Source organism: Alligator sinensis, unplaced genomic scaffold, assembly GCF_000455745.1.
Source record: "Alligator sinensis unplaced genomic scaffold, ASM45574v1 scaffold969_1, whole genome shotgun sequence".
In the NCBI taxonomy this organism is placed as follows: Eukaryota; Metazoa; Chordata; order Crocodylia; family Alligatoridae; genus Alligator; species Alligator sinensis.
Genome location: NW_005842739.1, coordinates 346,324 through 369,164, shown reverse-complemented (window position 1 = coordinate 369,164; position 22,841 = coordinate 346,324). Strand labels below are relative to the sequence as shown.

General features: G+C 45.1%; 1 protein-coding gene across 1 annotated transcript in view; it reads left to right on the top strand.

Moving 5' to 3' along the window:
• Positions 1-22,841, top strand: part of KIAA0319 (KIAA0319 ortholog) — a 62,125-nt gene that overhangs the window by 5,994 nt on the left and 33,290 nt on the right. The window contains exons 4-10 of the mRNA XM_006034434.3: positions 427-524; positions 3,659-3,746; positions 6,892-6,984; positions 12,533-12,665; positions 17,340-17,568; positions 19,904-20,027; positions 22,035-22,167. Coding sequence (XP_006034496.1) covers positions 427-524; positions 3,659-3,746; positions 6,892-6,984; positions 12,533-12,665; positions 17,340-17,568; positions 19,904-20,027; positions 22,035-22,167 — 898 coding nt within the window. The remainder of the gene's footprint in view (positions 1-426; positions 525-3,658; positions 3,747-6,891; positions 6,985-12,532; positions 12,666-17,339; positions 17,569-19,903; positions 20,028-22,034; positions 22,168-22,841) is intronic.

Sequence of the window (22,841 nt, the reverse complement as noted above, 5' to 3'; positions counted from 1 at the left end):
TATTCTAGAAATGCACTGGGTCAGACCTTACACTGATTGCTTCCAGGGGAGCTACTTATATTATCTACAGGGCTGGTGGGGGAGCAGAGGGTATGGATTAAGCCTTTAAAGCATTAAATTGAACTCTTAATGCTGCTTTTTAGCTGATAGTGGAAAGAACAAATGCACTGTAAGTGAGCCTGTAAAACAAAGATGATTCCAGTGCTCAGGTCAGTGATGGTGAAAAAAAGAAGCTACTTCAAATACCACTGAGTGAGCTACAGCACCATAGTGCATGCTGTTATTTCAGAGGCTAAAACATGAGAGATCATTGTTTTGACTAAAATTTTTGGCATTACAGATGCTGTACCTAATTTCATCATTTCTCCCTGTATGTTTAGCTTGAAGACAAAACTATTGATTACTTTTCTTCTTTTTCTACCCTAGAAACTGCTTATAGCTATGAGTGGAGCCTGATCAGTCACCCTGCTGACTATGAGGGTGAAATGGAGCACAGGCATACACCGACACTGAAACTCTCACAGGTAGGTGCTCTGAGGTTTAGTGTGACTTGATCCATCTAACCATTGTGTGAGGTCTTGGAGTCTGTGTTGATGTCTGCATTTGGTTTGTTATGTATAGTGAATCCTGGACTTTTCAGTTTGCTTCATATTTCAGTCCAGGTAATTTTTTTTTTAAGCTAGTAAAGAAGTTGGGGAAAAAATAATGTTTTTTTTCTTGTGTTCTTATTTAAAAAAAACAAAATCAAGAAATTTTGAAATGAAAAGGTGTTTTGACTCAAACAATGAAAATCATTGGTTTTATTTTTTTTTCCCCCCACCACGGACAATTCAGCAAAACTCACATGAATTTGTGTTGCTTTTGGCTATAAAATTTCACTTATCTTTAGATACTACAGTTTTGCTTCCTGCAGCATGCTGTTGAAAAGCCTATGGCTAGGGAGAGACATTACACATAAACCGGTTTAAGTGATCAGAAACTGATTTAAACCTGTAACAGAATATAAGTTCAGTACATATAAACCAGTTTAAAAATGGCTGAAACCAGTTTAAGACAAACCTGGTTGAATGTAGTATCACACTTAATTGATTTGGGTCAAACCGGTTTATGCAATGTCTGTTCCAGACCCCTTGCTGGTTTAAGTTAAACCATAGGCCCCCAGCATCCCAGATGTTTTGCAGCCCTGGATAGGGCTTTCTGCTCCAGAGAGATGGGCTGGCCCCTTCCCTCAGCTCTCTGGCTAGAGCTCCAGCACAGACTTGCAGGCATAGCAGCATTTGCCTAGCTTCCCGGTGCCCCCCTCCCCTCTTCCACATCACTGATCATAGCTAGCATGTAGTATGCTAGCTAATGTGGAGAAGTGTCTGTGTAAGGCAGACAGGACAAATGCAGACAGGACAGTGTCTGCTTAGGGCTTTTTGGAGCTAATCAACAGGTAGCTGCTAATGTCCCTCCATCCTTCCTTGGAAAAAAGTTGTTTAAGAAGAGCTTGAGCTAATGAGAGAGGCTTTTGTTTTGCTGATGGGCTGATAAATGATCTGTTATCAACTCCCTGCTGGGCTGTTCAAGAATAATGTGTGGGGGGAACCCATCTCTAATCTGATTGTCCTGCCAGGGCCTGGCCATGCCCATGCCCCACCAGCTCAGCATTATGGAAGGGAAGGAAGGGCTGCTCTAGTGTCCCCGAGCTTCTAGCCTGAGCCACTGCAGGCATCTGCCTGCATTTCTTCAGTCCAGAGAGGATGTTTGTGCAGTTACAAATGGGTTCAGGTTAGACTAACCTGCAAAGATTGAATCAGTTCAGGCTCAGGCTTTTTAAATGTCTGTCCCTAACCTATACGATCACTATTTTATAAATCGGTTTCACCTTCTACTGAAAGTCTTAGATCTTTGACTGGTATGAATCAGCAAAATGCTGCTGAGGCATTTTGCAAACGGTAAGGAAAAATATGATCTATAGAATCGGAGTACATTGGGCACCCTGCATCCTTCTTGTGTAGACTCATCACAGAAAAATTTTACTGACTGACAAAGTTACAGTCAGTTCAAAGGATTGATTTACAATTACAATTTTTCAAAGGATTGATCTTTTCAGGCAGTGATTCCCAAACTTTTAAAACCACTGAAACCCTCAGAATTTCCCATGCCTCCTTATCATCATACTTTTAATTTGATGTGGGTCCAGCAGGGCTTTGCAAGCCACAGTTGGGAACCACTGTCCTAGGGCAGGGGTTGTCAACCAGGGGTATGTGTACCCCCAGGGGTACTTAGAAAGGTCTTTGGGGATATGTGTGGGTGGGCAGGATCAGAGCGCACCCTGGGGCATGGCGGTAGCATCTCCTCCTGTGTGTTCACTTCTTACCTGGGGGAGGGAGAGGGGTGCACTGGGCACTGCTGGCCCCACATGGCACATTGTGGTGCCTCCCCATGCCCCAGCTAGCTCTCCTGATTGACCACCAGGCCACTGCCCTCAGCCAATAGCTGGTGGTGAGTGGTTGTGGCAGCAGCTGTCTGTGAGCTCTTCCCCCATTTGGCCCCTCCTCCCAGTGCCACCACTACATACACTTCAGGAGAGCATGGGTGGGGCACACGCCCCCAGATCTGCATGCGAGGCAGGGTGGCGCTGGGTGGGCTGGGGCTGCACTAAGCTGTTCTCAGTGGGTGGGCTGAGCCGCACTGTGCTCAAGGCAGTTGGCAGTGGCACTGGAAGTGGAAGTTGGAGGGGCTATAGAGAATTCTGGAGTGGCTGCAGCCCCCCATAGCTCCCCTGCCAGCACTGCTTCCACCTGCCCCAAGTACAGCCTAGCCAACCCCCCACCAGGAAGAGCCTGGTACTGACCCAGCCCCAGCCCACCCCATGCGCACGGATCCAGAGGCATGTACCTCCCCATGCCCTCCTGGGGTGTGTGCAGCTCAATCCTGGGTCCTGCCTGGCTGTGCAGCCCCTGCCCCACCCCCTCCCTCACCGAGGGGGCCTATAGGAGCAGGGCTATGAGGGGAGGAGGGGGGATGCAGCCACTCCAGAATTTGCCATAGTCCCCCAACCATCCTCTCAGTACTGCTGCCACCCACCCTGAGCTCAGCCTGGCCCAGCCTCCTGCTGGGAAGAGCCTGGTGCTACCTTGGCTGCAACCCGCCTTGCCCTACCCTATGCAGATCTGGGGGCATGCGCCCCCTCCCATGCCCTCCTGAGGATCATGCAGTGGTGGGAGCTGCCACCCCCTCCCCGCACCCCACAGATGAGCCACTCGCGGTTCTGTCCCACACTGCACCTGACCCCAGCTGTGCAGTGCCTGCCCTAGCCCCACTCCCTTCTACACTGCAGGGGCCTCAATCTGCTCTCCCCCCCACCCCCCACTTATAAACAAGAAAAAAGTATAAGGGGCTACAGGAGCTGAAACTTGGAGTCATAAGCAGTACATTTATTAAAAACTTTGAAAACCCCTGTCCTAGGGCAAAGTAAGAATGCCCCATGTGGCTGTTTCTCAAGCCCATTCTGGCTGATGGTCCATACTTTGTTCATGACTTTATAAATGGAGCCCTGGGTTTCAAGTTGCTTGTTTACAGTATTTCAAGCAAATAGGTATCTTTAAATATTTATATTATCTTTGTGCAATTCTTCATATAATTGGTAGCACTTTTTTTTTGTATGCTTCAGCTGTCAGTAGGCCTCTATGCATTCAGAGTGACTGTTTCTGGTGAAAATGCCTTTGGAGAAGGATTTGTGAATGTCACTGTCAAACCAGGTAAATCAGACCAGTGTATCAAGTGCTTGTTTCATTTAAAGATTCCTCAATAGTTTGAAAGAGTAACAGATTTCCTTATCACACAGGAATGTGTGCACAGTTTCTCACATTACATCAAGGATGTTTTTTTAGATTGAATTGGGTGTATTGTACTGAATTTGTTGACTTGACACACACCAGATCAACACTCAGGATCTCAATATTGCACTGTTAGACAGGAGGGCGTGATACAAAATTACTCACTCACTCTATGGGTTCATACAAAACTATATGCACACACAAAAACACGCACTTTCATGGCTGTGTGTTAACACTAGAGAGCGTTTGGGTTACCTGGTGCTTGGGATTATTTGAGGTCACTTGGGGTTGGGGTTACTCATGGTCAAGTGGCCCCTGGGGTTAATTGGGGTCAATGTGCCCTGGGGTTACTCAGGGTCACGGGGTTGGGGTTACTTGAGGTCACTGTGGCCCCTGGGGTTATTTGAGGTCACCTGGTCCTGGGGTGGAAGTGAGGGAAAAAGCCCGGTGGCAAGGAGGAGACAGCTGGGAAAAGGAGGGGCAGAAAGCTGGGAGGTTGGGGCTGAAAGGAGGCAGAAAGCTGGGAGATTGGGGCTGGAAACAGAGGCAGAATGAACTGAGGGAGAAAGCCGGGAAATCAAGGAGGAGGTCCGGGAGGTCAGTAAGACAAAAACCCAACTTGGGGTTTCAAAATAAGTTTTATTAATCAGGCAGCACACTATACAGCTCCATGGAATTATTGGTTCACACGCACATGCACACGCACAATGGTAGCAGGAGAGGAAAGTCTTAGTGGAGGGATTAGAGTCAAGGTGTGTGGGGATAGAGTCCAGGTCCTTTGCTTGGGGAAGGAAGGTGGGTGATAGCTACCTGTTCTGGGCTGCGAGTTGATCCTCAATGGCCAGTTGGGGTCTTCTCTAGCAAAGTGTTGTCCAGAGGGGGTTGCCGGCAGGGCCTCTGGGTAGATAGGTGGTGTGGCATGGTGCTGGTCAAGATGGAGAGGGCGTCCCAAAGAGGTCACACTCTACCACCCCATTTATCAGGGTGGGCTACCTGTGTCTCCTATGGGAAGGGCATGCCCAGGCAAGGCCAGCCCTGCTCAGATGCATATGTGCAGATCCAGGTGTCCTTATTGTCTGGTGGGTTGCTGGTTTCTGTAGGGTCTTTGTCTTCCACCTTGTTGGGTTCCTGTAGGTTCTTTATCTTTCAAATGCTGGGTTTTGTCTCTGTTCCTGGGTGAGGTCTGTGGTTCCTGGGTGAGTCAATGCAAGTCAGTGGTCTGGTTGTTGAGTTGATGGTCCGGTCGTTGAGTTGATCATTTGTTGATCATTCGCTCCCATTCATTCAAGAACCAATTTACATGAGACTGGTTAGACATGAATCATAGTTACAACATACTATACAATAGGTTATACCTGGGCAGGAGACAAGATGGAGGCTTGACATACAAAATCGAAACTTGACATTACTTGACATTACTTTACAGACACAGACCTAAATCATATACTTTCAATATAAAACAGTAAAAATCAATACAAACATAATAGAACAGTATTTACCATATAAAAGGGGCTTGTTACTATAAGGGAGTATAAGAACATACCATAGTTTACCTAGTACTACTTGTAATTACTTATAAGGGATAGAGAGGGCAGAGAGAGAGAGTCAGAAATGATTCGGGAAGGGGAAGAAAAGTAAAAAAAAAAAAAACCAACCCCCCCCAAAACAAACAAACAAAAACTGGGGGTTTTGCTACAAATTCTCAACTATTCCAGAGTTCTGCGCTGGGGTGGAACCAGAGGGGGTGCAGTGGGGTGGCTGCAGCCTCCTTTTGGATTGGACCACACCATGGGAGTTGGTGACTTTTTAAGCCCCCAAGGTGAAAGGTGAAAATCCCTCCTCCCCTCCTGCCACTGTTGCTTTCCCCACTGTCCCAGGGGTGGAGGAAGCACCAGAGCTCTTCCTGTCTGCCCCAGCTGGGCTGCATGTGGGTTTGGCTCAGCTGGGGACAGAAAAATTGGCAGTGGGGGTGGGTTGGGGGGGGGATCTCCTTCCCTGATCTTGGGGAATGGGGTAGGGAAGGGGGAACTACTCTCTTGCCACACTGTTGCTGCTGTCCCTGTCCTCACCTGGCTGGGGTCGGCAGGAACAGCTTTGGTGTTTCCCCCACCCCAGGAACAGCATGAGAAACCACAGTGACAGGTGGGGGAGGGAGTGGGGAAAGGCAGGGAAGGGGGGATTTTCACCTGCTTTAAGGATTTAAACAAGTCCCTGAAGCCCTTGAAGGGTGGTCTTCCCATACTGGTGGGGGTGGAGGAGCTGGGAGCAAGGGGTGCAGCCATCCCTGCAAAGCAGGTTGCTGCTTCCACATCCCCACTTGGGAAATCCTGGATGTGGCACTGGTTCTGTGTACTAACAGGGAAGGGCCAAGGTGACACAAATTACAGCAGCCTCAGGACTGTGCTAGTTGATGCCAGCTGCCAGTCACTAGCTTGGGAGTGCTGGATTGCAGTACATTATACCACCCTTTTTCCTTGCTTTATCTAGAGTGTACAATAGCAGCTGCAAAGCAGCCTGTCCTGGCTTTGTTGTTGAGGAATTTCTCTAAATGAGAAGAAAGTCCATAAACCTCTAAAAGGACAGTTTTAAATTACATAGTTGAGTGGTTCAATGGAGACTGACTTTTCCTCTAATCATCTGCAGTCTGGATTCTAAATTTAAAAGTAGTCAGACACTTGTTTTGTGGACTTATAGGATGGCTCCAAAATTGCATGGATCATTTTCTGCATATAGCAAACTTAATTGCAGGCCTTAAATTTTATATAGAAAATGGATTTTCTGTATTTTAGATGATATTCTGAGCAAAACTTTCCTCCCATTTAATTATGTAGCTTGTACATACGTGAGAAAATACCACAATTAAGTGCTGTTTTCAGCTACTTGTGACTGAAAATGTTTGTTAGGTGCAAAGTTCCTATCTGATTTTTATCTCAAACCACCATAATCTCTCCCCCCTGTTGAAGCATTTATTTTCCCTTTTCACTGTTGATTTGCCTAAGGAATTGGCAGAATAGATTTGCATAGGTTTTCTTTTAATAGCTTTTGTTCCCCTCCTTTTTCCACACAGCAGTCAGAGTAAACCAGCCACCTGTTGCCGTTGTTTCACCCAAAGTACAGGAGGTCTCATTGCCTACCACATCCACCTTCATTGATGGCAGTCGTATGTACTGGGGAACTCTTTAATTTTATCTTATGGTCCTTATACACAGTTGTAATATTTTTTAGGAATGATAGTTCTGATTGTTTACTCCATCTCCAACACTTTGTGTGAAGTGGGATACTCTCTGCTGAATGTCATCATTCCTTGTCAGAAATGTTTGTTTGCCTTTCATTTAAAAAAAAGTCCTTTCTGTAGATTCATTTTTAAGTAGAAAGCAGAATGACATAGTCTTAGGCTTCATTTTCTTGAATTTTGCCATTTGTACAGTGTATGTGTGTGTTTAAAATGCTGTCAAATCAGAAATCACTCACTCAAGTAAAGTTGTGCTACATCCCTTAGCCCAGGGGTAAAGCTCTGAAAGACCTAGCTATTTATTATGTGTATAACTTCAAGTAGGCGATTGGACCTGTTTGAAGTCAGTAGAAATTGCTTAAATTTAGGCATGTTGTCAAGTGCCTCAATGAATCGGGGTCTTTATGATTTAAATAAGGTGCATGGAGAGACATACAATGTGTTGCTAAATGAACTTTGTCAGAGAATACTCATGAATGTTTACTTTTTTTCTCTCTTTGTCTCTCATCTGAAGCTTAATCAATTGAACTGTATGTAGCCAAGTGCAGGATGAGACTAGGGAGATAAAATATGTCCCTTCAACTTTGGGCCAGAGTGTAGGACTCTAGTGTATCTATTCCATGGCTTCTCTACCCACAGTAGCCAAGTGGAGGCCACTAGATCTACCCAAATGCTAATTTTGTGTCCTGTCCAGGCTGTCTATAGAGCCTGTCTCCCCTTGTGGGTCTGTTGCTGACAAAACGAGCTACAGCCACTCATCCATTCTAGGGTGAAACAGAGACTGTCAGTGAAGCAGAGTAGGCAATTGAGAGCATAACCCAGGGCCACGCTGTGGCTCTCCCTCTTGGAGAGTTCACTCAAATTTCCTTGGGGCCACTCTGAAGTCATCTAGACTGTCAAATGGCTGATTCCTGGTATCGCCCCTTTTCCTTCCCCCCGTCCACTGTGGGAGCAAGTGGGCAAGGTTTATCTGTTGGCAGTAGACCTAGAATTGTGATGTAAGCTGTACAGACTTGGCATTCTGGTTTTTCCCAGAGACTCTGTTGTCATCCTTTGTATCAGTCTTTGTCAGTGGTGTGTACAATTTTGGCTGCCCTGTGGGCCAGATGAATGGTTTGGAGCAGATCTGCAGGGTAGATTGGGCCCTATTCTGTCCCCTCATGCCAGTATTGGGCCCCAGGGTCCCTCATTGAGCTCCAGGCAGTTGGAGGCAATCCTGGCTAGGTAGGGGTGGCACAGGTCCCCAGGGCTTGATCCCAGCATGAGGGTGTTGGATGAAGGCAGCGCGGATCCCTGGAGCCTGATCCTAATATGCAGGGGGCTGGGTAAAGGTGGTGCAGGGCCCCAGAGCTTGATCCCAGCCAGACAGAGACAGCACAGAGCCCTGTGCTGTCCTGCCTAGCTCAGAACAGGTGTCGTTGTCGTCGTCCCCCCTCTCCCCGTCTGACACCCAGGAAAAAGCTAATCTCCTTAATGATTACTTTGCATTGGTTTTTCACCAGCCCAAGCGGATCACCCTGCCTGACAGGACACAGGATTATGAGGGTATGGGTGACCACATGCCTACATTTGGTGAAGACCTTGTGAGGGAACACCTTGAGAGGCTGGACATCCATAAGTCAGCAGGCCTTGTTGAAATGCATCCAAGAGTGCTAAAAGAATTGGCTGACATAATAGCATGACAGATGGCAAGGATATTTGAGAACTCGTGGCACTCAGGAGAGGTTCCTAAATATTGGAAGAAGGTCCATTGTGGTGCCTATCTTCAAGGAAGGAAGGAAGAACCAGGGGACTATAGGCCAATCAGTTTTACCTCAAACCCTGGAAAGAGCATGGAAAAAATGATTAAAGAATCCATCAACAATAGGCTAACAGAAGGTATCATCCTGAGAGACAGCCAACATGGCTTCATTATGGGTAGGTCGTGTCTGACCAACCTCATCTCCTTCTATGACCAGGTGACATGTGTGGCAAAGTGGGATCTCCCCAATCAGCCACAGTGCTAGTCTCTCACCTGCCCCTGGGCACGCTGCCTGCCTCTCTCGCCTGCCATGCCTTGTTAAATAATTAGGGTCTTAATTAGGCAGGAGGTTGCCCTTTGAATGTCCTGTTCTCTTGGGCCTATGTATGCAGCTCCAACCACTGCTGTACTGCATCCGAAGCCTTGCAGATGGCCTGCTGTTCAATTGCCAGCTCAAGGCCAGGCCCAACTATACACAGTTGTGTCTATCTCACACTGCCATGTTACAGGCCACATTAATATCACCCGTCTCTCACCGGGGCCTCTTACACTCCACTGGCTATCACCTGGTCTCTTGCATACCACCCCTTGGGCCACACTCATACCATCCTACTGCATGAGATCCTTGAGCTTAGTTCTCCATTCTTTGGTCAGTCTCGGCGCAGTCTCTCTAGCATCTCCCACTACCCCACTGTGTGTTGACTGAGTGATTGCTCAACTGTGAACCTACTTTAGCTCTGGCCCCACACCAGAACATAATGCCCATTCCTCGGGCGCCTACTCCTGCCACTCACTCTTGGGGCCTTTCCTCAGCCTCCAGCCTACCTTTGGCCTCAGGTGTCTGAAGGCTTACCTGGACCTCACTCGCCCCCTTGCTCCCAGGGCCTCGCCACTTTTGTGTAGGCTGATAGGTGTCCCTCTGCATCCCACTCTGCACCTCTGCCTCCTCTGAGGCACATACTCTGCTCCCTATGCTGGGGCTTGGGGTTGAGCACCCCTGCAGGCTCAGGTGCCCCTCATTGGCATGCCTGGCCCACCACTCTCACTCTCCAGGGTCTTGCATCCCGCATGGGCTCAGGTGGCCACAGCCGTGCCTGGCCCCACTACCCACTCTGGGGTCTCACACTCCACATGGGATCAGGTGCCACCCCTGGGTGTGCCTGGCCCTCTACTGCCTCCAATGATAAATAACCCACCTGAAGGTGGGGGCTGGTGTTAAGGCGCCTCTCCTCGCCTTTCACCAGGGTGCTAACTGGCCTGGCATTTCTGGGGGACTGTCTTGCCATGAACAGCCCCACCACACCATCTATCCCTGGCAGGGTGCAGTTTTAGGTCATGCCCAGGACCAAGAGCCTCCTAGCCATCCCCATAAGCTCTTGCCCTTACCTCCTACTGGCACCAAAGCAGCAGCTCCACCAGAAGATGCTGTTTCCTCGGTGCCAGGCAGCAGACTGCTGCCTCCAGCTCTGTTGTCCTGAATCTTAAAATGGCCACTCATCAGAGCTGGGGGCCACACCTGCAGGTTGCCTCTTCATGCTCTTAAAGTGGCAGACACCAAAGGAGCTCTACCACAACACATCACCTGGACAGGGGAGGAGAGGCTAGTGTCATATACTTGGATTTCAAAAAAAGCCTTTGACTTGGTCTCCCATGATGTTCTCAGGACAAAATTGGGGAACTGCGGCCTCAACCACCTTATGATATGTTGGCTGGGGAACTGGCTCCATGGTTGGACCTAGAGAGTGATAGTCGATGGAACTGAGTCAACATGGCGCATGGTGACCAGTGGCATCCCTCAGGGTTCAGTACTTGGACCAGTACTCTTTAACATATTCATAAATGACCTGGATTCAGGTGTCAGAAGCAGACTGGCTAAGTTTGCAGATGACACGAAATTATGGGGAAGCACGGTCGTATTAGAGGATTGGGGATTCAGGCTGACTTGAACAGGCTCACAAAGTGGGTGGATCAAAACCTGATGACTTTCAACATGGAGAAATGCAAGGTGGTCCACCTTGGGAGAAAACCCACATCATACCTATAGGCTCAGTAGTGCTACACTCACTAGCACTATGAATGACAGAGACTTGGGGGTCATGGTTGACCACAAGATGAATATGAGTCACCTTTGGGCAGGGGGCTGGACCCAATGATCTTGCAAGGTCCCTTCCAGCCCTAACGTCTATGAAATCTATAAAATCTGGTTGGGATCAGGCTCTGGGGGCTCCACACTGCTTCTGCTCAACCCCTGCACACTGGGACTAAGCCCCCTGCCACTCTGTGCACCCAACCTAGAATTCAGGGCCATAGCTCACAGGGCTCCCCACGGGATCCATGGGAAGCCCTGTGGGTCACATTACATGGCTCCAAGAGCTGGATCTGGCCCTCAGGGTGGGGGTTGAGCACCCCTGGTATAGGCATAGAGCCTGCATAGGAATCTCTCCATGTCCTACTGGGGGTGCTGATTCCTCTTGCACAACCACTCTTGTGGCTGCTTCTTCTATTCACAGCTCCAGGGAGGGTACAAGCTTTCTGAAGACTTGTTTTTCTCTTTGTCCTGTGTTGGACCTGTGCTGAATGCTTTTGCTCATTCTCACACAATCTGTTCATTCTTTTCATCCCTGATTGTGCACATGTTTAACATACTTAGCTGTATGGTGCTTCACAAACAGGTCCAGGGAAGTGATTCTCCCCCTCTATGCGGCAGTGGTCAGACCACAGCTGGAGTATTGTGTCCAGTTCTGGACGCCACAGTTCAAGTGGGATGCAGACAACCTGGAGAGGGTCAAAAGAAGAGCCACTTGCCTGATTAGAGGCCTGCAGGGAAGGCCCTACGAGGAAAGGCTAAGGGACCTTAACCTCTTCAGCATCTCCAAGAGAAGGCTGAGAGGGGACCTTGTGGCAGCATACAAATTCATAAGGGGAGAGCAACATGAAGTAGGCAATGATCTGTTCACCAAGGCACCCCCTGGAACAACAAGGAAGAATGGCCATAAGCTACTAGAGAGAAGGTTCAGGCTGAACATTAGGAAAAAGTTCTTCACGGTCAGGGTTGCCAGAATCTGGAATGGGCTCCCAAGAGAGGTGGTGCTTGCCCCATCCTTGGGGGTCTTCAAGAAGAGACTGGACAGGCACCTGGCTGGGATCACCAGGGTTGGTGTTTCTTTTCTTGCCTGCCAGGGGCAGGGTGTCAGACTAGATGGCCCGTGAAGTCCCTTCCGACTCTGTGAATCTATGGACAGAAGTATCCCCACTGAACTCAAAAAAGCTAATGGAATTATGCAAGCATCCTAAAGTTATGCAATGCATTCCTGTTTTGCAAAGTTGAGAAATAAGTATACAACTGCCTTGAGAAATGGAGTGAGATTACTCATAGTCTCTTTGGGATTTCAGGGGCATTTTATGTCCCTGGACTGGTTTTTTTAAACTGAATAAGCAAGCTAAATACACATCCTTCTACATTTTAAATGCTATTTGCATAGATATGTTGCCATTTTTTTTAAAATCAACATTTAACACACACAAGCACATTTATATCTTACTTTAAGTATCTTACTCAGATCCTGTGGCTTGATAACTGCTAGTAAAGAGACCTTTGTATATTTTTATGTGTGCGCAAACATGTTTATGTTTCTCCTAAAGCTAATAGAAAACTAATTAAATATGGAGTATTATGTGTCTTTTATATTACTACTGTTAATTCATGATACTGGTATTTTTCTTTACCAAATGTAGAAAGCAGAGATGATACTAAGATTGTGAGTTATCACTGGGAGGAAATTAAAGGTCCATTGCGGGAACAGAAAGCATCTGCTGACATACCTGTTCTACACTTGTCTAACCTTGTTCCTGGCAACTACACTTTCAGGTAAGTGAACTGCTTCCCTTCCACCCCCACATTGTGCACATCCTGATTTCTGTTAGAAACTTATTGCTTTCTACTATATGATCATATTTGACTCCTTGGAAGGTTGTGTCCGTCTTCCGCAAATTATTTTCCTTCCTGTAGTTTGGTGAAAAAGCCTTACAAAGAGGTTAATTAAGAAACATTTAAACTGATTTCACAGGATGGATGTGTTGCATCATGCCTGCCTTGCAGCATACTATTATACAGAATGACACAGCAGAAAACTCAACAAAGATTTTTTATGTTTATAGCTAGGGAGAGAACTCCTTTTTTTTTTTTCCAAGAGTTTTGACCTGCAATTTGGCAAGTGCCCCCCAGTAACTGTATGTAGACAATTCTGCTTTAGGAGAAACTGTAGACAGAACAGGATTGGAAGAGAGATCCTTGCAAAGCAGTCTGGTATGTCAGTTCTTCAAGAATCATTAACTTCTTCAATAAAAGCCTTTTCATTGTTACCATTCATCTTCCATTCTGGCCTGCTAAAGCTGGAACCATTCCAGATGTCTACAGGCAGCAGAAAAAAAATGCTGTTATAATGTTGGGTATTCATTATGATAGATTTTCCATTTTCTGGAGAGTTTAGCTTAGGATCTTATCCTTTTGTAGACAGAAGAATCACTGACTTCAATTGGCAATTTGCCTACAGATTCATAAAATCAATTCAAACAACAGATTATGCATCAACATATCATCAAGGATTTGGAATCTATAGAGAACTTGCATGTATGTACAAACAAAGTGATGCTTTATGCAAGCTTTACATGTCAGTACAGTACACATTTAAATATAGGTCCAAATTCTGTTCTCAGTAATACAGGTGTAAATATCTGATTTTGCTGGTGGTACTTCATATTTACACTGGTGGCAGTGGTGGAAATTGACCCGTTGTCCAGATTGATGATCATCATGCTACTAGAATACATGCTAAGCAAAAGAACTCAAAATGCTCACCAATTAGAAATGAATTAAGTTTCCAAGAGATCCACATGTGGTCTTAAAATGACCTGTCTAAGGCCATGGGCATGCGTGAATTTGAAGCGCTTCAAATTCTTCTCGAGCTTGGAGTGCTGCAAATTCAAAATGCTTTCAGGCTGTGGACAGGTGTGCAGCCCCTTGTTGCAGCCTGCCCTGCTGGACTGCTTCAAAATCACTGTGATGGTATGAAGTAATGTGATCACAGACAGGGAACATGACAGCCAGTGGTTGTTTATTCCTGTGGCTCCACTCCCTCACGTGGCTTGAGGAGGAGCTGGGTAGATGGCCAACAAGTACTCTTTTGTGCACTTATCCTCTAGTTTTATGGTTCCAGAGGTGGAGAGTCATTCAGTGAATGTTCTCTCCAGTCCCAGGTACCAGAGATTGCTGAGGACAGTGGCATGCCCCCCCCAAACAGAACCAAAAGACTCTGGAAATATAAGACCCTGGGGCTGGAAAAAAAAGGATTATGTGCATGACGTTTGAGCTCTGGAGATTGCTAAGGACAGCTGAGCTCACAGGAGAGTACTGTTTGGCTGTCTATCCTGTGGGGGCAGGAAGGGGGGAGAGTGGAGCACTATGAGATGCTGGGGGACTGAGCAGCATAAAGTACATTAAGTATAGTGCACAGATGGTCCAGGAAGTTCTTCCGAGAGGTTCCTCAGTTTTTGAAGATTATTTTTGAAGTGCTCAAAGTGAATAGGGAACTCTAATCCCAGAATATTAGAACTAGGGAACATCCACTGAAATTAGTGGGAAACAGAGTGAAAACTAACAAGAGAAAGTACTTTTTTACATGCATGTGGTTAACTTGTGGAACTCATTTCTACAGGAGGTTGTAGAGGCAGATAGTGTAGTCAGGTCAAAAAACGGACTGGACAAATTCATGGACTATAAATCTGGTAATAGCTATTACAACAGTTGGAGATGCTTCCTCTGGCATCTCTAAACCAGTAATTCTCAACCAGGGTGCCAGGGCACCCTGGGGTGCTGTGAGATCCTTTGAAGAGTGCTGCTGGAAGTGTGAGGAGATAAGCAAATAAGGGAAGGCTCAGGCTTCAGGTGGGAGGAGACAAGCAGATAGGAACATGCTCAGGCTTTCCTTGCCTGGCCATTCCCCCACCCCCACTGCCTGGCTTCTGCAAGAAGGTCAGCACTGTAATAAATCAGTTCTTGAAATAAGATGCAACTCAATTCACAAAAGTTATGGATGGGTGCATTGATTCTAAAATGGTTGAGAACCACTGCTCCAAATGAACGGTTGTAGATGCCAGGGAGGGTAATAAATAGGGGATAGATTACTCTGGACCAGGGGCAGGCAGTTATTGGGGCCTGAGGGCCACATAGGGAGTTTTGAATAGCTGTCGCAGGCCAAGTCAGCATCACTGCCCCCTGCCCCCACAACAACTCGCCAAAACTCCCTGTGGGGCTGTGCATAGGGGGGGAGTAGTGCTCAGAAGTGGGAGGGTGAGGCTGGGATCACGTGACCCAGCCCTTTAGGTATGGGAGGGTCATGTGTATGTGTGTGGAGGGGAGGCTGCCTGGACACTAGGTCCTGGGATCCTGCTGTGGTGGGGGCTGGGGGGCAAGGGGCACATGCAGCAGAGCTCCCCCAGGCAGTGTGGTCTGTGCTACCCCTGTGGTGCTCCACATGGGGCTGAACCCTGCCTGCTTGCATTGGGGCAGTCTGTGCTGTGCTCCCACCTGTGCCCACAGCCTGTCTGGGTGTTGCTCTGTGCCCTTCGCCTCCAGTTCTGGGATGTGGAGCTGGAGCCCCACGTGCCTGCCAGGAGCAGTGTGGTGCAGTGTGGCAAGAGCGAGAAGAAGAGCTTCTGCTGGAGGTGGGGGACACAGAGCAGCATCCAGCCAGCTGCAGCCACAGTGCTGAAAATTGCTCCTGTTCTTGCTCCAGGAAGGAGGCTCTGGCTCCAGCTAGTGGGAAGGCAGCCGGGAGCTGAAGGCAGAGCTCTGGTGCTGGGGCAGGAGCCACTCAGCTGAAGCTGCTCGCCCACCCTCCCGAAACGGCATGGTCAACATGACTTGGTGCAGCAGGAGCAGCTTCCTGCAGGCTGTTCCCAGAGTGGCTGCAGCCGGCTGAGTGCTGCTCTGTGCCCCCCACCTCCAGCAGCAGCTTCTCCTCTGACTCGTGCCGCACCATGGTGTGCTGATCCTGGCAGGTGCATGGGGCTCTGGCTTCAGATCCCAGGTGTCTTCCTTCCAGTGAAAGGCATCCAGGAGCTGAAGCCAGAGCCCTGTGAGCTGGGGTAGGAACTGCCTGGCTGAAAGTGCTCACTGGGTGCAGCAGAGGCAAGATTGGAAGCAGGAGCTGCAGCTGGAGGCGCAGAACCGGGAACAGCCGCACCAGAAGCTGCAACCTGGCTGGGGCCTGGGCTAGCAGGAGCCTGGCACAGGCTGCTTGGCACGAGCAGGCAGGGCATGACCCCATGCAGAAGGCCGCAGGGGGCAGCTGGGGGCTAGATCCAATTACCTGGCGGGCCGGATCCAGCCCATATTGTATTTTGCCCACTCCTGTTGTAGATATACCTGGTTCAGTGCTCTCTGAAAGCATCCACTGCTGCTAGTGTCAGAATACTAGGCTAGATGGCCTGTTAGTCTAACCCAGTATAGCAATTCTTATGTTTCTCTGGTTGTGAATGTCTGTACGTTTGTTTTTTTTGGAGTGCTTCAAAGGCATGTTGAGCATTTCAAATGTTACATTTGTCTAGGGCCTCAGGTCACAAAAATAAACCACATCAGAATAAAGAATAGAACCCTTCAGTTCTTTGCATTTATTGCAAAAGTATCCTTCCCTTATTGCTAAAATTAGTGGGCACTCAAAATGGGCTCCTACCTCTTGCTTAGTTATATTAGTCACTGAGCTAAGGGTATTTTCAGATGTCACAGTGAGAAGCACAGTATAAATGCCATACCTCAGATGTCTTTTATTTGTAGTAATACTTATCTCAGTATTAACTGTTTTTCAATTCTGTGATTTTTAAAGCAATGATATAATGGAACACTGCATGGTTTTGGTTTTGTGACTTGGCTTCCAGTGACATCATCCACACAAATTTGGGATGATGTTAAATCCTGGTAAAATGAATTCAGTGTTTCATTAAGGAAAAAAAATCCAAGCAACTCCGAACATATATTGCTGTTCCTTTGCTCTGGCTTGTATTAGAAATATTTTTATGCATCTCAATGTTTTTATTTAGTTATTAGCAGGAATTTGTCCACTGCAGCCAGTCAATTATATGGTTGGGGTCTTACTGGGTAAGTTTTGTTAGGAATTTGGGATGTTGGGGTGAAATCTTAGCTCTGAACTCATTGGTGATTTGCCATTAACCTCAGTGGAAACGGAATTTCTCTTGTCATCCTAAATATGTGCATTTCAAACTACAAATGCATTTGTAGTGTAGCGTACTGCAATATTTGAAAAACAATTTTTTCTTCCTCTTCCCTACTAACACCAGCAGTCAGGCACCTCTGATTCCTTTTCAGCATGTAGTAATACTCTAATTCAGGGCTATCAGGAAAGGGTTCCCTTGTCTTTTTAGGTGTTTGGGTTTTTTTCATCTCCAATTTCCAAGAGAAGGACACAGGAGAAGAACTTTATTCGTTGTTTAGATCCAGATTAATGGATACCCTTCTCTGCTGTAGGCTAACTGTAATTGATTCAGATGGAGCAGCTAACTCTACTATTGCATTACTGATGGTCAACAAACCAGTGGATTACCCACCCATTGCCAATGCGGGACCGAATCAGGCAATAACTTTGCCTCAAAATTTCATCACGCTTAATGGAAACCAGAGCACTGATGATCATGAAATTGTCAGCTATGAGTGGACACTTAGTCCCAAAAGTAAAGGCAAGGTTGTAGCAATACAGGTAAGCTTCCTTCTTGTTTGATCTTCTATTGCTAGTTGCGGGAATAAATGTGTAGAAATTACCACCATATATACCAGCAGTTATGTAGAGATTACTGTTACCTTCTTGATTTCATGTGATGCCTCCCGTTCTCCCTCTTTAAATTTTGTTTCCTTTTCGCCCATGTTTGATTTCTGTGATCACTTATGATGTGATTTTCTACTGAGTTCAACAGGAAGACTAGCTTACAATTTCTGTCCCTGGAAACTGGAACCTACTTTTGTGACTCCAGTCTTATTCCTTTTGACCTCAGCAATTTGCCAGTGTTCGGTGTCTTCTTGGATGCCTGTGCTAGGAAGAGAAATTGAGGTGGAGTCAGGAGTTTGTGTGTTTATTTTTTAAGATCTTGTTTGCTTACAAGGAGTGGACAGAGTCCTGCTTCCTTGAGCACAGAAGGAATCCAACAACAGGTGGACTTTCCCTGCTTTCTGTTGCAAGTCTTTTTCCTGGCAGCACTCTACCCAAAAAAAAGTTCTCTTCTGCCTGTCCCTCAGCAACATGTTAGTATTTCTCTTGCAGTCTCCGTCTGCCACATGTATGTACAGCAGTAGCAAATAATATCCAGCCCCTTGCATTTATAGTGGACAAAACTTCTCAACCACATACCTTATGCTTCCTTTATGTTGGCTATTGTACCTTTCTTTCAGAAAGGAATGATAGTGCTTCTTCTATTTATCTTGAATGAAAGGTGGGCATCATACTTACCAGCTTCTGTGAGGCTTCCCTCTAACGTCCTTCATATTCAGTAACATTTTTGTTATGTTCAAGTTAGGTCAGTTTGCTTTTTTTTTTGGCTATGGTTGTCTGTCTTTTTTTCTTTTTTTTCTCTTCAAAGTTAAGAACCTGATTTTGTATAACCTATCCATAATTCTTGGTTTTCTGCAGGGCTCATAGTTAAGCCCTGGTCACCTGAACCACAGAAGCCATTTTAGTAGGCTCCAAAGGGAACTTGTATGTTGAAGGTGGATATTTTAGGGATTTCCTACAGACAATTTTTACATAATTATGTCTATAGTGGTTTCTAAGGCACTATAGTTACATTAGTACAATCTCCTAGTGCAGTTGACTTTCTTATGCTTATATCAATATAATGTATTCCTATACTTTTTTCCTTTTTCTTTACACACTTCAGCTCTAGCTTAGAGTGTTACTTCAGTCCAAAGCGACTCCCTTGCATGAATGGGTCACTGATCTAAGATACCCAAAGGGTTAATCACATACTGAATACTGAAATGTGAAGGCATTTTACAGGTTATTTTTGAGAATGGGGAATAATTTTCATTGCTATAAAGCTGAGGATATCAGGACTGCAGCTTTGACCAATGGCAGTTGTTTGAATTAAAAGTTAGCTCTGATGAATAATTAATAATATAATTTATGTTTATAGTTTTCATTAACATTTATTTAAAGACATAGAAGGAAATTATGGTGTAACACAATCAATAGGTATTATGATGCCACAAATGACAACTTGTTAACATAATGACCCATAAATAAGCAATAATGAGCCCTCTTACACATTTATATTTAATATTTAAATCCACTATAAATGTGTGGAATGAGCTTTAGTAGAACATTTGAAGAACATTTCCTTCTAGGACTAAATCATGATCCCTCTGCAGTCAATGACAAACCATCTATGAACATGAGTAGGACCAGGATTTTGGTCTTTATGTATATTTTAAATTTTTTCTTTTTTGAGATTTTCAGTAGGAGATAATGCATAATTAACAGTAGAATGTTGTTGTTCTTATATAAGAACATAAATCCCATACACATTTGTGAGAAGCAAGTACAGTCTGGTCTATCTTTGCATTTAATGACATTTTAATTGATAAAAATTGTTCTTTTTACACATGAGTATAACATTTAAATAACCTTTCAGTGTTTATCAGGCTCATCTGCAAGGAAATAGAACAAGTTTTAGTAAAGCGGATCATAATTTAATCTGTTAGTTATGAATGTAAATATTTCTTGCTTCACAAGACATTATGGGTCATTGTTATTCAACATAATGCAGCAGTTATACCAAAATAAGAAATGAAGGTTTACTGATTGCAGGTGAAATAGAGGTAGAGAGCTGTATGCTAAATTTGCCTGGGCGTTGGGTTTTAAATGTATTCTTTTCCTTTAAACCAACATGAGCCATTTGCTCAGACAGTATCTGTGAAATTTAAATTGTAAATTGCTTACTCTGCCAAGTTGTGGTATGCAGCCCATCTTGTATGCGTTTGTAACCTAGCTTTATCTCCTAGCATTCTCTTTCTTACTCTTCTTCCCCCCTCTTACTATGTAGGGAGTGCGAACTCCATTCCTCCAGTTATCTGCAATGCAGGAAGGAGATTATACATTTCAGCTGACAGTTACAGACTCAGTTAAACAACAGTCCACTGCTGAGGTCACAGTGATTGTACAGCCTGGTAAGTAGCCTATAAAAGGTCTGACTTCCTCAGTGATAAACTGAAATTAGGATAATTACAGCAGGTCTTGAATGTCTTGCCCTTGAATTCTCTTGTTGGCAGGCAGAGCACCCAGCAGTTGCCATATCAAGGGCTTTTTCTTTAAAGGAGAATTACAAAATGAAACACAGATCTATGTGGTGAATGCTTCTACTAACCAGCTTTTGTGAAGATCTATTGTAACTTACATTATAAGCTGTATTGTGCTGAAGGTCCTGCATGGCCTGCATATTGATATAATCTAGCACATAAATTGGGACTTAATTAATTTCAGTTTCTTCTTGCTCTGCCATTCATTCATCTTCCAGGATTCTTTAGTAATTTGTACCCTAGGACCACAGCCTAAGCTTGCCAAATAGATAAATAAATTGCATTATTAGTTTTCAAAGACCTTTGCTTTTCAAACTTTCTGAAGATGAAACGGCACCCCAACTACACCAGATCTCCTCAGATTTTCAGGCTGATTGTCTTTGCATAGTGTCTTTTCCGTTTTTTTGATTCTCTTGGTAGCATTGTGCTCTGTCCATATGAAAAAAACTTCTATTAATACTGGCAGTGCTGTGTCCAGCAAGGTTGGCTCTGAGTGCGTGGTCCTATGCCATACTTTGCTTTGTGCAATGAAGCTTAATTCTGGATTTGTAGTATAGAAATAAAGAACACAAATGACAAACACAGCCAGTCTCTATGCCTTTGAAGGTGGTGAGATTGTGGTATTATAAACATTATGCTAATTAAATCTGGTCCAAGGGCAAATAAGTGTTCTGGAAAATGGTTACACGATGACCTTGACCTTGCTGTCAGAACAAGGATAGAGAAAGTAGAATAATAGAGAAGACATTGCCTTACTAAATCTTTAGCTGTATTTAAATTGGCATACCAGTTGACACTAGTTAAGGATCTGAGTCAAGGTTCCTCCTTTAAGACAAAAGGCCACATTCAGCCTGGTGGAAGTCAATGGAATACACTGAAATTAGAAAAAACCAAACAAAAAACCAAACAAACCCAACATTTTTGGGTGGTTTGTGGCAGAACCGTTTTAAATGACCAATCTGTGTGCTGCAAAAGCTCTGGAAGTGTGACTGTGCCATGAAACGCAATGGTGAAAAATAAACTTATGTGAGGCAGATACCCCTGCATCAGTGATTCTCACCTGATTTAGACTAAAGGCACCTCTCATAATGTGCCAGCTCTTAATTTTTACACATTTCTTGACTATGGAAAAATAATAGAGCAATTTTTCTGTTGCAAAGAACTCAAGGAAGACCATGACAGAACAGAATGGTTTTTGACACACTAGATCCTTATTTGAAATCTCTGGGTACATCCAGGTTCCGGTTTCTGGTGACACATGCTGCTACCATGTGTGCTATGCCACTTTTTTTTTTTAGCAGCATGTTTTGTTTTTTGTTTTTTGGGTTGTTGTTTTTTTGACACCGGGATCTCCAGTGTTTGTTTAAAAAAAAACAACAACAAAAAACTACCATGCTGCAAGTTAGCAGTGCGGCACAAGGGTGGACATGTGCCACATGTAGTTTGTGGCACCTCAAAGAGCTTTGAGGCACCGCAAACCACACACGCATGCTTGTGGGGACAGGCTTCCTGGGTTTATCTTGTGAATCAAATGTAGGTGCTAATATTCTGTAGCATTGTGTGACAGCCTTAAAAGGATCTTGCAGCACCCCAGAATCACTGCTCTACACCCCACTCTATGTATCCATCCATATTAGTGCAAGAGAACCTGACTTGCATGCCTGTTTCTGAAGAAGTACCTATTCCCATCCTGATGCCCCAAATTCTGCTTGGTGATTCATGCTTTCAGCATTATTTGAAGAACTATGAGCAGCTGGTAATTAAATGATGTTTTCATTAAAAATTCTGTTTTTCATTAAAAAATGTCCCAGTGACTGATAATCCGCACTATTGATTGCTGAAGAAAAAAATACAATGTATTAAATGTTATTTTTGCAGAAAATAATAGTCCTCCAATAGCTGTAGTTGGTCCAGATAAGGAATTGACATTTCCGGTGGAAGGCACTACACTGGATGGAAGCAAAAGCAGTGATGACCAAGGCATTATCTTCTATCACTGGGAAAATATTAGGTATGTGGAGAAGGCAGTCAGTGAAAATGGGATTAGAACAATTGCTTGTTTTTTGTTCTTGCAGCTTTAAATGTAAGGAAAATGCAAGAATGAGAATCATTTTAGCATTCCTGCTCCTCTGGTGGAGAATGGCATGGACGTCATTTATGACTGTGATGCAAACAGAGTGAGGGGGTATGAAAAGTATTTAAATAAAGGAAGTGAATCCACCCACAATGGTGACTGGAGGCCCTTCTGAATAAATACAAATCTGAGTAATTTCATGCACCTGTAGAACATTGTTTTTTGTACATGGCTACATGGTTCTGATAGTAAGTTTCCCTTTCCCATCCAAGTGAAATTTGAGAATGAAAGTGTTGGATTTCCTGGATGCCATACTGTACTGTTGTATCCATGAGCCATTCTATTAAGCCTGATTTTCAGTGGGTCTGTTGTGGTCCGTAGGAATTTTTAGATTCAGCTTTTGAAAGCCTGTGAGATTTCAGCCCACATCTTGTAATGAGTCATGTAAAAACAAATTACCATAAGGAAGGATTGTAAGAAAATGGCAAAAACTCCCAAGTCTCCCATTGAAAAGCTAACACAGCTAGTGTATCTCCTAAATTCCAAGATATGTTCCCCCCCAATTCAACACAGGGAAAGCACAGCCTTGTCTTAGAATCAAATATGGGACA